Genomic DNA, 17,580 nt, shown 5'->3' with positions numbered 1-17,580 from the left:
TAAAAGGTGGTCTCATCACTGCACTTTTTTGTATTACATGCAAAAGTACCTTATGCAATAAGTGTCTCCATTTTCTTCCACAATTTCTGGGATTCAGTCTATTCACACTTTTGACACTCGATGGGTTCCCCAAAGTTATGTCCTCTAAATTTACACTCTTTTTTGCCTACTCCCTCCCCCAGGTCATTAATGTACTATATAGGATAGGCGTGTCCAAACAGCGGCTCGCAAGCCACATGCGGCTCTTTTACACTTAAAGTGTGACTTCCTGAGCCCCCCATGCCCTGCCCATTCTCCACCTACCAGACTGGAGAGGGAGGGAGCTCGAGGATTCAGCCTCACGAGGGGCACACTGGGGCTTGGGGCTTCAGCCCCATGCGGGGTGGGGAGCTGCCACCCTGTGGGGCAGGCTGTGCGTGTCTTGTGGCTCTCCAACTTCTGAAGATTATTGTATGTGGCTCGGAGGGTCAGTAAGTTTGGCCATCCCTGGTATAGGACAAACAAGACTACTACTCTGAAATCCGGACTTTAAGCAGAATTAAAAAGTGGTAGACTGCATTTTGTCTAAAATTTTCAGAGGCCACACAGTCAGACATTAAATTTATAGCAACAACAATTATCACATGCACATTGTTTCATTTGTTAAACTGCTCATTTCTGTTATTACTATTTCACTTGACACTGACGGGTCAATTCATTTACAGAGTAGTCGAATAGTATTACTGACATGCACATGACTATATGACCAGTTAAAATGAATGAAAACTGAAGTTCTTCTTGCTTTAAGCTGCAAGAGTTTATTCAGGAATCTCATCAGCTTTAGTCACAGGGGGACAATCTTAAATAATTGGCTTTAATAAGTGGCAGCAGTCATTGTAAGTGTTAGTTGCTCAATAAAATGGGCTAAACTTCCTGCATTTATATTTAATCTCTCATGACCAAGTATGAAGATTAATCTAAACATTTACACAAAATGGCATCTTTTTAAAAAAACACTGGCTTTTTTGTATGTTGTTCCTTAAAATTAATAACTAAATTGTTAAAAAAAAACAACTGATTTGGTTTTGTATTTCTAGCATCCTAGGAGTATTTAATAATCCTTCTATGTAGAAACATTAAAAAAATTAGGGGGACCAAAACAATTCCCAAAATGTGTTTTGTTATAAACCATTTAGAAGAGCTACCTTTCGGAAAGTACATCTATCTAACCTTCCACTTATTATTCATGACCACATGCAGAAAGCTAATGGTTACAACATAATGCAGTCTAGTTCACTACCCAACCCCCAAATTATCTTTTTTCTTTATACAAGTGAGCCTTATTTAGATGCGATAGGTTCTCCTGCTAAATCTCTGGTATGTATATATTTAAACACTAGCTTCTTTTTTTCAGCTTATTTCTAATGAACAGTCTGTATCTCTGATTGCATCAAATGGATGCCCAACACTGTAAGCTAGTATCAGAAAGGCAAGACCCCCTTGTACTGTATGAGCAAGATGTCCAAACAGGTAAGGAGGATAAAAAATGTCAGTCTGGGAGCACGTGTAATTCCATGGGCAAGTTAATGATAGACAGGTAAGGGAAGTGTCATCTGATGCATAAAAATCTACAGAATCATAACTTCAATGGTGTCACCCTCTCTGGCACAGCAGGGGGGGACTTACTGCTCCCCTCAATAGCTCCAGGTTCCCCAGTTGGTGGAAATGTTGATAATACAATGTCGTTGGAAATGGGTCAAGTTGGGTAACATTCGAAAGCCCTTTCTCCCACCAACACAATGGTGCCAAACATGACAAGCCTAGAACAATTATGTACTTATTTGAGAAAATGTTTACATATCAATTTTTTAAATTATACTTTAACACAGGCATGTCAAACATGCAGCCATCACAAAGTTAAATTATGGCCCTCAATTGACAGTACTGTGTTATCAGTTAATGCTCATAACTAGGGCCCTACCAAATTCACGACCATGAAAAACGCGTCACAGACCGTGAAATCTGGTCTTTTGTGTGCTTTTACCCTATACTATTCAGATTTCACGGGGGAGACCAGCGTTTCTCAAATTGGGGGTCCTGACCCAAAAGGGAGGTGCAGGGGGAGTCAAAAGGTTATTTTAGAGGGGTTGTGGTATTGCCATCCTTACTTCCGTGCTGCCTTCAGAGCTGAGTGCTTGGAGAGCGGCGGCTGTTGGCCAGATGCCCAGCTCTGAAGGCAGTGCCCCGCCAGCAGCAGCACAGAAGGAAGATTGGCAATACCATACCATGGCATCGTTACTTTTGTGCGGCTGCTGGCGCTGCCTTCACAGCTGGGCTCCCTGCCAGCAGCTACTGCTCTCCAACTGCCCAGCTCTGAAGGCAGTGCCGGCACCAGCAGCAGTACAGAAATAAGTACAGTACCGCAACCCCCCCTACAATAACTTTGCGACCCCCCCCCCCACAACTCCTTTTTGGGTCAGGACCCCTACAATTACAACAACCATGAAATTTCAGATTTATATATCTGAAATCATGAAATTTACAATTTTTAAAATCCTATGACTCTGAAATTAACCAAAGTGGACAGTGAATTTGGTAGGGCTCTACTCATATCATAACTGGGTTTTTTTTATGTTTCAGATTACTTTAAATGGAAGGAGTGCTTCAAGTTGATTTGGCAAAAAAGTAAGTAGTTCAGTGGTATTGATTATCAGCTTTGTGAATTATGCCAAAAGAGTTGTAATGAGGCACTAGTTAAGATGTCAGCATCCAGCAAGAAATTACAGGAATCCATCCGCAAATGGTATGTACATAGTTAGGTAACATACATTACATAACAGTTAAATTACAATCCCAAAGTAATTTATTGCAAAATCCCTGTTTTCACTTTGGTCTTGATCATTTTTAAACACCAACGGGGAGCTGAAGTGTACTGACTAGTAGCTGAATCTTTGGAGAATACCACCACGGCAGACTTGGTTAAACACAATGCTCGGTGGCATGTTATATGCTATAAAAAGTGTACCCATAACCTGAATTTAGCAAGGCTGGAGAGGAAGTACAGTCAAACCTCGCAATAACGCACCCCGCGATAATGCAAATTTGGATATAACGCGATCATAAGTTGGCTCCCCTTTAAGGCCGGAATACTGTTCACGTTTTGCTGGAATACTGTACTTTTTTTATGACATTTATAAATAAACCGTGTTCTTCTGGTCTTATAGGATAAAGTGACTCGTGGCCATTGCAGGCCCATTGCACTTAGTTCTCAGGTTGTTCATGTGTATGGTGTTTGCCTATGAACTTGTTATTAATTTCCTATATTTTAAAAAATATTTTACCATTATGGATACGCCAGTTCGCAAACACAAGTCGTTTTCTGCCCAAGAGAAATTGTACGCCCTGGATCAACTAAAGAAGGGCAAACAACAAACTCAGCTTGCTAGAGATCTAGGAATTAGCGAGTCCACTCTGCGAGGGTGGAAAAAAGAAGAAAAGCTCCGTAGCCTCCCCTGAATTCTTGAAGAGGAAACTGGTTTACAGCGTAAAAAGGTCAAGTTTGCTAATGACGAAAGCCTAGATTCAGCCTTGTACCAATGGTTTGTCCAGGATCGCTCAGAAGAAGTTCCTATTTCTGGCCCTATTCTGAAAGCTCAAGCAGAGAAATTTGATCGCCTTATCAATGGAAATGAATCAAATTTAAGGCAAATAATGGCTGGCTGGACGGACAGATTCAAGAAAAGGCATACTATAAGCCAAGTTCTTGTGTCTGGGGAAATCCGCTCAGCTGATAAAGAGGCTGCCAATTCCTACCCAATTGAGCTTAAAAAGTTGCTGGAGGAAGGTTGCTACACAGCCGATCAAATTTACAACTGCGACGAGACTGGTTTATGCTTTAAAATGTTACCCGATCGCACGCTCGCAACCAGGACTGATAGTCACAAACAAGAAGGCTTTAAGCAGAGGAAGGACCGAGTCACTCTCTTGTTTTGCATCAACAAGTCTGGCAGCCACAAAGTCAGACCTCTGATGATCGGAAAAGCGAGGTCTCCCAGATGTTTTCATCATATTAATATGAAGGCCCTTCCCTTTGAATACACCAACAGCAAGAATGCATGGATGAATAGCTCCATATTTAAAGGCTGGTTCCATAAAACTTTCGTGCCAGCAGTTTGGGCTCATTTGCGAAAACTCAAGCAGGAGGAAAAAGCTCTCCTCCTGCTGGATAATTGCCCTGCCCACCCCCCAGCAGAAAATCTTGTCAGTCATGACGGCAAGATTAAAGTATCTTATCTCCCAAAGAACACTACGTTAGAAATCCAGCCACTGGACCAAGGCATCATATCGGCATTTAAGCAAAACTATTGTCGCGAAATGATCAAGCGGATGGTAGCGGATAACTCCTCCTCCATCGACACATCACTGACGTCACTCAACTTGAAAGAAGTCTGTCACCTCGGCGGGAAAGCCTGGGATGCTATCTCTGCACGTTGCATTGAACGATGCTGGATAAAGGGCCTTGGTCCAGCTTTTCCATCATCTACACACGATGATGGTAATGACAACGAACCTGAATTTACAAGATTCATTGAAGATGACGTACGTTTAGCCGAAGAAGCACTCAGAATCACAGTCATCATGATATCCTCAACTGGTTTTCAGCAGATGACATCTGCCCCATATACGAACACATCTCAGATGACAAAATTGTTGCAAATGTCAGTGGGAAGAATGAAGCTGCACCACCAGAGCCCGAAACCAGTGGCACTAATGACGACGACGATGATGATGGCACCTCAACTCCCCCACCAAAAGTGTCCGACGCAGTAAAGCACCTAGAAGTCAGTTTGAGATGGCTGGAAACTCAAGACGTGGACAGCATCAAAATCCTCCAACTCAGAAACATTCTTGACTTTGCTAGAATCCAACAGTCTGCGGCAAATAACCAGACCACACTAGATAGCTTTTTTAAGAAGTGATGAAATTTAAAATTATGGAGTCATGCAACCAGATTGACTCTGCACTCTGCGCAATGATTAGTATAGTCGATTTCACATGTTTCTTTCATGTACATGTAATTAAATTACTACTTTTGTGTTTAAAACACGCTGGGATAACCGTTTTTCTTTTTTTACAAGACTTAAACTGACCCGATTGAAATGGTAAATTTTCGTAACCACACTATAAAGCGACTCTGCATTTATCGCGATCGAATTTTTTGGACCCCAATTATCGTGTTATAGCAGGGTTTCACTGTACATCGAGCATCAGGAAAAAATTGAACATATTGGGACAAGGTGCCAGCTGTGAGTGAGACTTGCCCTATACTAGGTCCCATGGCATATGGTTTGAGAAGAACCCCTGCTTCTCCTGCAGTTTGGCAGAAATCTGGAGGCATCCATTAGGCATAGTTTCAACATGTGAGACAGATGAGAAACCGTATGAACCAGCCACTCTTAAAGGTCAGTTGAATAGATACTTTGGCTCACGACTTGTATGAAGCCTACAAAACCCAAAGAATTATCCAAAGCTCCGTCAATCTATGGGCTCCAATGAAAAGGAACAGACTAAAGCTGTGCTCGAATGCAAAGAAGAAAGTCAGAGGGAAGGTGGAAGGGACTAATACTGAGCCAACCACAGATAGGTCATTGTTGGCTCATCTCCTGATTGTGTCCAGATCTCAGTGCGATGTTGGTCTATGTGAGACTCTGGGAAAGTACAAGTTCTCCATGGTACCATGATCGATGTTCGAATGCAATGAAACAATGCATACATGCAATGCAGAAAGGAAACAGATGCACATCTTGCATGGTCTTCCTAAGCCAGAACCTATGATGATATGACCAGCAGAGGCCTTTTAGCATAGCAATCATAGATAGTACAATGGAAGTACAAGCTTTCAGAAAACCAGAAACTATTAACACCTCCCAAGGTTCGGCTGAACATTACATTAGGAGGCTACAGAGAAAATACCGGATCTATGACCAAGTCCGCCTCATGTCCGATACATACACAGAGGAATAAATTGAAAATATTACCAGAAAGAAGAGATTCCATGGTTTTGCACCTGTCCAATTAATAACCACTGACTCCATGTACATCTCCAGTGTCATAATGAACAAGCTAGTGTCTCATATTCTCACGAAGGACAAGTTAACTGTATGCCCTGCAGCAAAAATATTCCAGCATGCAAAGGATTGCTCAAAGAATTTAGTTGTCACATGGCATAATGAATGCCACCTCACTCTGTTCAGTGGAATTTCTTCATAGTTCCTATGATGAGGCTGACACAAATTATCTTGCATGCCATCAATGCCATAGAGAAAGGTGCTACTAAACTAAGACTTTTTGTACAAGACACAGATGTTCTAGTGCTCTCTGTGAGATGCAACCGCAAGGTTCTGTTTTTGTGCTTGCTGCTGGGGAACAACCATTGAACATCCCTCAGGATGTGTTCCTATCACTCAGACCATTAAAAGCCACTGTCAGGTTTCCATGCCTTTTCAGGAGGTGACACTACCAGAAGGCTGGCTAGAAAGACCAAAAAATCTTACTGGAAGGTATTTGATTCAGCCTCCAAAGACTGTCTCCTCGCTCTGAAGGTGCTCAGAATGGCTGACACTGTCACTACAGGAGGTCATAAATGCACTGGAGGCGTTCACAAGCCAAGTTTACCATTTGAAGAGCAACATTATGACATTTGCAGAGCTAAATTGATGTCTGTGTTCTTGATAGCAGATATAAATGCAGCCCTTGTCGGTAGCAGTTTTTCTGTCTGTCTGCCTGCTTCTGGGAAAACAAATTATCAAGCAATGGAATGGGGATGATCAAGCACATCCAAAATTACACCTTCCCCTATCAGGCACGGATGGGTCTTGTAGGATGAACTGATCACACCAGTTATGCGTGAAATACTATGTGCTCCCAAATCAATCCTTCAGCTAAACAAATGTTCATGTGCAAAGACAAGATGCTCACCACGCTGCAAATATTCAGTCAGCAGCCTGCCTTGTATGGAGATGACAGTGATGATGAATTTGATGAATATATGTTTTCAGTCATATATAGCCCAACATAGCATGATCTCCTGTGATGTATTTACAGGAAGAGTATACCTTGGTAATGAATGGTACTGGAGCACACAGAATGATCTTGTTCTTATGGATGGAATAAGACGACTTGTGCCAATAGTAGAGATATTTCAGAGACTTCTTGACAATGTTACTACAGCCAGATCAGAGGCCATCCAATGGAAGAAGTGTGAAATCCCAAGTAGGGAAGAAAGGTCAAACTGCTGGCTCACATCTACATGCTGTTGTGAGGAACTCTGAGATCTTCATGGTGATCTACCATCTTAGTTAGGGCTTGTGGCTCAATACTCTGACTCACGTAATTCTGTACCAGGAGTGGACCCAGCAATAGGAAATCCTGCCTGCTGGAAAGATGGAGCAGAGACCTCTGTGACAGTTCCACTAGGTACACGTACCAAGAATATCTTTGGCAATTTCAGCCATAGGATAAAATAAGTCACTTCCTCCTTTTTCATCTTTGGAAGTAGTGGAAGTGGGGGAGGAAGTACACAGAAAAGTTGACAGACATCTGCAATACTGAATGTCTATTTCCCTGTGATCATTGGTCTACTTCCTTCTGATGCTCCAGGCTGAGACTTTACCCCTGGAGCAAGAGAAGTTCATTGCTGGTACCTCTGTGGTGTATAGTCTATCTTAGGCTTTGCTGTAGTAGAAAGTGAATCCTCTCTTCTTATCCATGTCAGCCACCACCATATTAATCTTCTTCCCAGCAAGATTTCCCCAATGAATCTGAGTCACAGAGGATTTGTTTAAATTAATTATCTGCTGTCTGCTATACTTGGTCTCCTGCCACTGAATTTTCTGCCAAACACACAGAATGCATGAATCCATCCACTACAGACTCATTAACCAGAGAGATTTTCTTTTGCTTTGACTTCAGCTCATCATGGTTCTGTCAGCTGCAGCTTTATAGGTCACGGAGTCAAGACATCATGGCCCTAGTGAAACATGATTGTTAGTGAGCTATGATGACTGAAGGTGAAGTTTTGAATGCCCATTTGAGGGTACCTCAATTTTTCTATCTGCAGGGTCTTTGGGGAAAAGTCCAATACCACAGTAAAAAACACACCAAAACTATTGTACTAAGTTTGGGGAGCATAAAGAGGGAATATTTAGGATCCAAGACCATATAAAATATTTCATGGCTTTCCAATTCAAACATTTTCCCTTATCAGGGTTCTCTTATTCTCCCTTGATGGAGGAGTGAAAATTCAGCCCTGGTTTTGGAGGGAAGGTATTTTCCCTTGGCTTTAGCCTGCTTCTCCTTTGTATCTGGCTGGACCCCAATGGTGACCACTACCCTTCTCCCCAAGCTCTCAAACATGTCTGTAGGGAAAAACCTTATTTCTCCAGCTAAGAGTTATAACCTGAAATACACAGTTCCCCTTCCTTGGGGAAGATGACAGAAGAAGATGAGACTCTGGAATGTCTTTTCACTCTACTTTGGTTTTTATGGTATTTGGGGATTTTTGTGCCTGTCTGGGAATAATTTATACTTCCTAGAAAGTGCTCACTTTCAGGGTTTAGCCCTTGTAGGGGACCTCAAGTCTCTGTCTGACATGCAATTAGAGAGGAAATGCAGAGGGGCACTGTAGTGAGGCGGTGTGGGTCCCCGCTGCCCCAGAGAGACGAGCCCCTCCAGACACTAAGTCAGGTGCCTGAGGGCCTGAGCACCTGACTCATCATTGCCCTGACCTGACCACCTGGGCTGACGACTAACTGTGTTGTTTCTGCCCTCACAAAGGCCGCGGAGGAAAACTCCTGCAGCCGGACTAATTCCCTGCTAGATCTCCTCCCGAACTTAGTGAGAGGGTGGGGGATCCCTGCCACCCCAGAGAGAGACGAGCCCCGGCTAACCTCATCACAGGCACTCCTGAGCCCAAATACTCTTTGTGAGAAGAGTAAGTCGGAGAAGATACTCAACTTCTTGCTAAGGTACCATTATCCATTTGAGAACCTGAAAAAGAACTTGGAGCTCTCCATCAAGAGGTGTCTGAGACCCAGGAATCTGGGTGAATTTCAGACTTCTCTCAAATATGATAGCCCTGCTTGCAGGGTCCCAGGCCCTGAGGAAGACTGAACTGCCCTAGCTGAGTTGTCTCGACTAGTATGAGAGATACAAAGGCCACAACAAGCTATCGACAATCAAAGCACCTCAACCTTGCTGAGCAAGGGTTCATGGTCTGGAAGCAATTGTGAAAGCATTCCTATTCTGGGTCTTCTGATATAGTATCCTGGAAGATGGAGCACTTTCTTTGACAGCTACGCCAGGCTTGTGGAGGGAAAGCAAAAGGAGGTTGGCAAGTAGGGTGGAATTTTCAAAAAGTACCAAAGAATGTTAGACGCACAAGTCCCACTGACTTTCACTGAGGTATGTCTTTTAGGCACTTTTTAAAGTCACCCCTAAAATCCATTCAGGAAAATATCCAATTCCAGGAACAAGCCTCCTGTGCTTTGTGTCAGGTTTTTTCCTTAAATTTTTCAATGAAGGAGGAAAACTGCCCAGAAAAAGACAGAAAATTAAAAATTATGGCAGAAGAGCTGAGCTGCTGCTCTGTTCAGCTGACTGGAGAGAGAGCACCAGGGGAAGAGATTATGTCTGGGGTGTAGTCAATGCTCCAGATCCCTTGTGGACAAGTTTCAGCTAACTCCAGTATATACTGAAGGAGAGGCGCAATCCAAACATATGTCTGACCAGGGGAGAGGTCAGCATCCAGAAAAGGAAGACTAGAATCAAAAAACTTATGAAAACTTAAGATAGTAACACTAACTATTATTTCTAGTCTAGTAAATTTTTTGTATGTGTAAATAATGTACATACTTAAACAGACTTCTATAGAAACACACGTCTACAGACAGCTCTAGACTATCAGTGTTCTACCAAGGTAAATATTGTCACCAATAAGACTATGAATTACACTGTAGGTTTAATTACGCTGTAGGTCTGATTACAGCAAACAGAACAGTCTAAAATATGTCTGCTTTCTTTAAAAAAAAGATTACTTGAAAGACTACATAAACAATTCTAAATTCTTAATTACAGCAGCTGTCCAAGAAGCATTTCTCTTGTCATAGCACTCCAACCTCATTGTTCAGTGTGGGTGGATCAAAACTGCAGTGTCCATGTCACTAAGGTTTGTTAAATACTTTCAGTCTCTGTTCGCATTTCATCACACAACTTCAGTTATATTTTATCATACAAAGAAGTTATGTTATGTGGTGGTCATGTAATAAGAGACAGCTAAATCACAACACACAATTGTGGAGGGGGGAGGGGATAGCTCAGTGGTTTGAGCATTGGCCTGCTAAACCCAGGGTTGTGAGTTCAAAGAGGGGAGGGATAGCTCAGTGGTTTGAGCATTGGCCTGCTAAACCCAGGGTTGTGAGTTCAATCCTTGAGGGGGCCACTTAGGGATCTGGAGCAAAAATCAGTACTTGGTCCTGCTAGTGAAGGCAGGGGACTGGACTCGATGACCTTTCAAGGTCCCTTCCAGTTCTAGGAGATAGGATATCTCCATTAATTAATTTAATTTATTTATTTAATTCACAGTTCACTAGCTTAAAATAAAATTTGGTGACCTCAGATCCTTCTAGGACCAGCAATAAAGCCAAGTTTCAAATTTGCATGGTCCTATAGACAGGCACTGAATTCACAGTGCCACAGGAAGGCTACTAATTCCAGTAAACTGAGTGAATAAGCATAAGAAATTATTCTGAAGTACTCTCAATGTCAGCTTAATATTACTTAACTTTAATAAGGGTGCTATTTAATTAACAGTGAAATGTGCTCCCAAAAAATCTCTTTCAAAATTAGCGCTCTACAATAATTTCTTCTTTTGACAAGCAACACTTACACAATCATTTGTGTTTAAGAATTTTCCACCAAAGCTGTACTCCCTCTTCCGAAGAGTAATATTTTACAAACTTGATTATTGCATGCTTACCTTTTTAAGCAGCTTTACCAAAATACTGCCTGAGCGCTACAGAAGGGTCTTGCAGTTTAACAGCAATAATATTCTGAGCTTTTTTTAACTCATAAAAGGACTTTAGACATCAAGGGATAAGGAAAAGAGACAGAGTTCTGAGTTTGTTGGCTGTCACTTAGAATTAGTGTTGATGTATTACCTCTGTCACAGCCCAGTGATGTAAAAATTGGTCCAGATCAGTCAGGTAGAGATGGACAGGTGAAAGCTGTGTCTGACTAATGTGAGGTTTTCCTTTAATGCTCTGAAGGCTAGTCAGCTCCTCTTTAGAGAATCCTAGAGACAGTGGAGGAATGAAATAGTTAGGATCACAAACCAAGTCAAGCGCTGTTCTACTTTATTAGCACCATTGAAAAAAACTCCTTTATTTGTGCCCATAGAACATTTCTTGTTTCACGATTCCAATAGGTCTCACTTGATATTTTGAAAGAAGTATATCAAAATATGATTTCTGAGTTCAAAAAGGAAAATGTCCAAAAAGAAAAAAGTGATTTAAAAATGTAGGTTAAGGGGAAAAGCTAAGAAACATCCATTCAAAACTTTGAGTGTAATTCGGTTAAAAAAAAAAAAAAGTCTGAGGGACACCTCTATTTTTCACAATGTACAGCTTTACAAAATATGAATACTATACTATTTTGTGCCCAGACAAAATTTCCAGTCATAGAAACCATATTTCTCTGTATACCAGGTTTGGAGACTCCTAGTAGCCACTGGCTGCTAGCACTGCAAAACTAAATATCACAGATCCCTACTTTAAATTTTAGAGGCAATTTCTATATCTGTGTAAAACAAACTGCTTCAACTATTTATGCAGAGAAAGGAAAGAAAAGCCAGCAAATAAGTTTGTGTGGAAACCAAAATATCAGTCCTGAAAAATGAAAAAAACTGAGCAAGGATGAGTGCAACGGAGATTCCATTAGATGCTCATCATACTTTGAAACATGACCCATATGTAAAATGTTTAAAATTATAATATTTTAATCTTTGTCCTCCCCTCGCCTCAGTCTGAAAGCCCATTGTTCAGTGTTGTCTATCAGCCCTTATTCCCATATACAGCTGCTTGTCCATCACGAGTACTAGATATATTTGTGAATTTACATTAAAGCACATCAGAGAAGGAATTCCATTTCACTCTTTGTTTCTACTGTGTATTTTACCAATTGTCAAGTGCCTAGTACATTTACAGGACTACATAAATTCCCAGACAAAAATCTACATTAAAATTGAATTAAAGTTGTGGGTACATGCAAATAATTAATGATAAAAGCACTACATTGATGATGTAATTATTGCAAAAACAAGCAACACATACCCAGGTAATTCAGCGTTTAAAATTAGGCTTAAGAAAATTCCAAACTCAATTAAGTATTTAAACATACAACTGAGGCAACCAAACAATCCTACCACTGCTCAGTAGTGATGTCACGCTATCACCCAAACAATTATGATTCAAGCATTATAGTTTTTGTGGTCCTAGAAAAGAAACTGATTTTTAAAGATAATCATTCCACCCCGCCCCCCATATTTCCCATCTCCTGGTGTCACTACAATTAAAACATTGCCATAATGTTTTTACCTCTAAATTATTCAATATAAATTCCATCTTAATGTAGTTCATCTTTAAATTATTAAAAATTTCATAGTATGTTAAATAAGAATCCTAAAGGAAATACTACCATGTAATATATCTAATGATTTGAAGATCTGTAGTATCAACCTCAAATCAATTTTATAAAATTTAACTAACTTTTAGGTTCAGATTCACTGGTATGTACAGGCTGTACACTAGCCAGGTAACCTGGGCTTTAAAACTAGTTTGCTTCACCAGAGCATCTGGAGTATATTTGTAAATCTGGTAATTAATTTGCAAGTGACTTATCCCCATCCCCTCAGCACACATAAAAAATGGTTACCAGCCTTTCCATAACTTTACCTTTCACTGGAGGTGTGCGCACATCCAAAGCACTGTTGCCTGAAATTTCTCCCTTGGTGGTACCTGTCAGGTCAGCTCTGGTGCCCCCTGGTGCCACGTACTCATAGCATCAGTATAAAGGGCCCAGCTGACCCTGCAGACCTTCAGTTCCTTCCTTCTGGCCAACTCCAAAAGATGGGTAGGAGGGCGGGTTGTGGAATGGACATGTCCAACACATCTCAAAGAACAACAGTTATGGAACGGTTAGTAATCATTTTTAATTCAAGTGCTTGCACATGCCTATTCCACTGTAGGTGACTCCCAAGCAGTAGCATAGGATGGTGGGATCGGAGTTCTCGACCGAAACTGGCATCATCCCTAGCCTGTTCAATGGTATAATAGGTAGAAAACGTATGCACTGATGACCAAGTTGCTGCTCTGCAAATGTCCTGAATAGGGACATGAGCCAGCAATGCTGATGCTTGTGCTCTCATGGAGTGGGCAGTCAGGATAGCTGGTGGTGGAACACCTGCTGCTCATAACACGTGTGAATGCATGATGTAATCCATGATGAAAGTCTCTGAGCTGAGTCCTTTCGGCAATCACTATGAAGAGTTGGATGGATCTACGGAACGGTTTGATCTTCTCGATGTAGAATGCTAGGGCACATCTGACGTCCAGAGTATGGGCTTGGTGCTCACGTGTGTTTTTAGGTAGAAAACTGGCAGAAAGATTGCCAGATTACTGTGAAACCACCTTTGGGTTGAAAGCAGAGTGAGGGTGAAGCTGCATCTTATTCTCAAAGAAGATTGTGTATGGGGGGGGGAGTCCAACGTAAAAGCACGGACCTAGAAGACCCTTCTGGCTAAAGTAATAGCCACCAGAAAGGCCACCTTCCAGGAAAGGTATGACAAGGGGCACATTGCCAGTGGCTCAAAACGTGGGTTGGGGGGCTGTCAGTTTTGATAAGACCAGCTTTAGGTTCCTGTACGGGATTGCACTCACCTCTCGGGAGCGCCCCCTGCCTGAGTGCGTGTGCTTGCATCCTCTCTCTACCTGTTTGTGTTGAATCTTTGCTGACTCAGCCCTCCAGCCAAGTCATACACAGTCTTTGTGTGTGTGTGTGTGTGTGTGTGTGTGATAAAAGCAAAGCAAACCCCTTTCAGGGTACAAGTCCAACAGGGGCCTCTTACCCAGGGAGCTTTAGTAGTGCTTGCCCTGGCTCTGCCTGGAGAGATTTGGCAGTCTCTCACTCCAGTAGATCAGGGTCTTCTCTCTCAGGCCTTCCTACAGGGAGAGCTGTTCACTTTCCACCCTGGTTGCTCAAGGTCTTCTCTCCCAGGCCTATCTACCTGGAGAGCTTTTAATAATCTCTGCTCCTTTTAGTCAGGGTTCCCCCCACCAGGCCTCTCTTACCTGGAGAGATTTTCCAGTTCAGTGCCCTCTGTAACGTCTCTCTCAGTTTGTCCCCGCTCCAGAATAGAGCAATGCCCCAGGACTCCTTCCCTGGAAGCAGTCTTTGCCCTCTCAGGGCCTTTCTGGCCCCAGCTCTTCAGCTGGGCCACTAAAAGAGTTTAGTTCCCCCTTCTGGGGTGCCTCAATGCCCAGGCCACTTCTCCCAGTAAATAATGAGGGTTGGGGGGGCCTGGGCCCACCCACTAATCCAGGTCCCAGCCCAGGGACCCTGTAGATAGCAGCTGTTGCTGTGTCCCTTTATCTATTTAACTACTGTTGTAGTTCCCTGGGCCACTTCCCTGTGCCGTCTTCACCCTTACCTCAGGGCCTTGTCATGATGGAGTCCCTGCAACCAAGCTCAGGGCTCCTTCTTGCGCTCCATGGCTTCTGGCAGCACTACCTTGTCTGAGGTCCTGCAGCTCCCTCAGCCAGCCACACACCATCCATGCTCCTCCAGCTCTAGCAAGGAACTGAACTCGGTCTGACCCTGCAGCTATTCTTATACTGACCTGCTGGGCCCTGATGGGCTGCTTCCCACATAGCCGCTCTAGACAGCTTTGAGGACCTCTGTGTTGCCCTTTTCTGGGGTGGGGTGTGACAGGGCCAAAAGGCTTCCAGCAGGGGGCCTCGGGGCCTAGTCCACCCATCACAGTCCCATGGAGGGACTGGTTCCTGTATTTATGAGTACAGTCTTTCTAGGCCTTTGAGGAAACAAATGGCCATCTCATGTGAAAAAACGGATCAATTATTCACCGGGGAAGGTGGAATGCTGAAATCACTACGAGATGAACCTTAAATTGATGAAATCGCTAAAACTTGCTGTTTCAGGTGTAAAAAATACTCAAGAACGGCCTGCAGCGATGACTGCGGGAGTGAGACTCCGTGCTGGGATGCCCAAATGGAGAGGTACATAGCCCTGGTAAAGGGCTTCCTGCTACCTAATAGACCCAGCAGACCTGTCTGAGCAGGCCAACTCCGCAATATTTATCCATGGAGCTTCCAGGCCATCAAGTGGATGGTGGTGCTGAGGTTAGGATGGAGCAGCCGACTGTGGTTCTGGGAAATCAGGTCTGGGAGGAGAGGGAGCATGAGAATGACCCATGCCCTGTCCTGCTTGATTTTCACCACAACTTTGTGAATGAGCAGGATGGGGGGAAAGCGTAGAACAGGTGCACTGTCCACAGGAGCAAAAAGGCATCTGTGAGCGAGCCCAGGGCTGTGGCCTCATAGGAAGCAAAACTGGTGACACTTTCTGTTGTGTCTGGTCATAAACAGTATCTATTTGGGGAGTTGCCTACTGCTGGAAAACATCCCTGATGATATCCGGGCGAGGGGACCACTGTAGTGACGGGAGAAACCCCTGCTGAGGCAATCTGCCAGTTCATTTTGCATTCTTGGAAGGTGAGAAGCCTCAAGGTGGACTGACTGGGTTATGGAAAACTCTCACAAGCGAATTGCTTCCTGACACGGGGTGAAGAGCAAGCCCCTCCCTGCCTGTTGAGGTAGAACATGGCTGCAGTGTTGCCCGTGAACACTAGCACACTCCTGCCCATAATGTGAGGCAGGAACACCTGACAGGCCAGACAAACTGCCTTGGGCTCTCTGACATTGATGTGTCTTCTGGGGTCCACAGGCTTTGGGTCTGAGGGGCCCTGGGTGAGCTCCCAAGCCCAGCTCTGACATGTCTGAGATCACAGAAATCAAAGGTTGGGGCCAGGCGAAGGGAACGCCTGAGCAACCCACCAGAGGGTCCAGGCACCAATTGATGGAGGCTAGGACTGGGGAAGGCACTGTGAGCACGGAGTCTAGATGGTGGTGCTTCAGTGAGTAGACCAAGGCCAGTCAAGCCTGATGGAGCCTGAGGCATAGTCTTGCGTGCTGCACCATGTACATGAATAAGCCCCTATGACCTAAAAGTCTCAGACAAAAACATAATGGGGTGGTCCTTGATGTGTGCCATTAGTGACATGATCATGTGAAATGGCCTTCTGGGAGGAAGGCCTTGGCCTGGGTGGAGTCAAGCACAGCTCTGATAAACTCTATCCTCTGCACCGGAGTGAGAATAGACTCCTGCTCGTTTATTAGCAGGCCCAGGACCTGTCAAGTCGACCGTATGAGGTGGATTCTGGACTCTACCTGAGCCTTGGACCGGCTTCTGATTAGCCAGTCATCCAGATACAGCTAGACTTGCACCCCATCTTCTCAGGAAAGTCGCCACTACCACCATGCACTTTGTAAACACCAGCGGGGCCACTGATAGGCCGAACAAACGAACCGGGAATTGGTAGTGGGCCTGGTTCACAAAAAACCTGAGGAACCTTGTGGCCTTGGAAGATCAAAATGAGAAAATAGGCATCTCTTAAATCGAGAGCAGAGTACCAATCCCCGGGATCCAGGGAGGGGATAATGGAAGCCAGGGAGACCATGCGGAACTTCAGTTTCTTGAGATAGCCGTTGAGTCGGCACAGGTCTAGAATAGGTCTGAGACCACCCTTGAAGTCCTATAGGGATTGCTGGACCCCAGGAGACCGGAGGACTGTAGCCACGAACTCGTACGCATGGCCACTGCGGAGGCCATGGACCTGGCCACCAAGTCCACCACATCCAGTGATGCCTGCAAGGAGGCCCAAGCTATCACCTTCCCCTTCTCCACCAGTGAGGAGAACTCCTGCCTGGACTCTTGGGGAAGCGAGTCTTTGAACTTCACCATGGAGTCTCACACATTGAAGTCGTACCTGTTCAGCAACGCCTGCTGGCTGGCGATCCTAAGCTGTAGTCCCCCAGTAGAATAAACCTTTCTATTGAAAAGGTCCAGTTTCTTGGAGTCATTTGCTTTAGGAATTGCCCCTTGTAGGCCCCGTCTCCACCTTTCATTAACTGCTGAGACCACCAAGGTCCCCAAAGGGCAGGAGGGAGAGATGAGAATATAGGAACTTGTAACTCTGGGCAGACACAAAGTACTTCCTCTCTGCTTTTTTCGATGTCGGGGGAAGGGAGGCAGGGGTTTGCAACAGGGCTTTCACTGGGTCCATAATGGCCTCATTGAGAGGTAGAACCACTGTCGACATGCCCACAGCAACCAGGATGTCAACCAGGCTATGGGAGGATTCTTTCATTATCTCTGCTTGCAAGCCTGTTTGAGGCCAACCTCTTCAATAGC

The 17,580-nt window shown here is 43.9% G+C and overlaps 1 protein-coding gene across 1 annotated transcript in view; it reads right to left on the bottom strand.

Moving 5' to 3' along the window:
- Positions 1-17,580, bottom strand: part of TEX10 (testis expressed 10) — a 115,151-nt gene that overhangs the window by 33,536 nt on the left and 64,035 nt on the right. Inside the window, exon 11 of the mRNA XM_065398841.1 lies at positions 11,196-11,329. Coding sequence (XP_065254913.1) covers positions 11,196-11,329 — 134 coding nt within the window. The remainder of the gene's footprint in view (positions 1-11,195; positions 11,330-17,580) is intronic.

The sequence above is a fragment of the Emys orbicularis genome, chromosome 2 (genome assembly GCF_028017835.1).
Source record: "Emys orbicularis isolate rEmyOrb1 chromosome 2, rEmyOrb1.hap1, whole genome shotgun sequence".
Taxonomy (NCBI): Eukaryota; Metazoa; Chordata; order Testudines; family Emydidae; genus Emys; species Emys orbicularis.
Note: the sequence above shows the minus strand (reverse complement) of the source record. Positions and strands in the feature narration are given on the sequence as shown.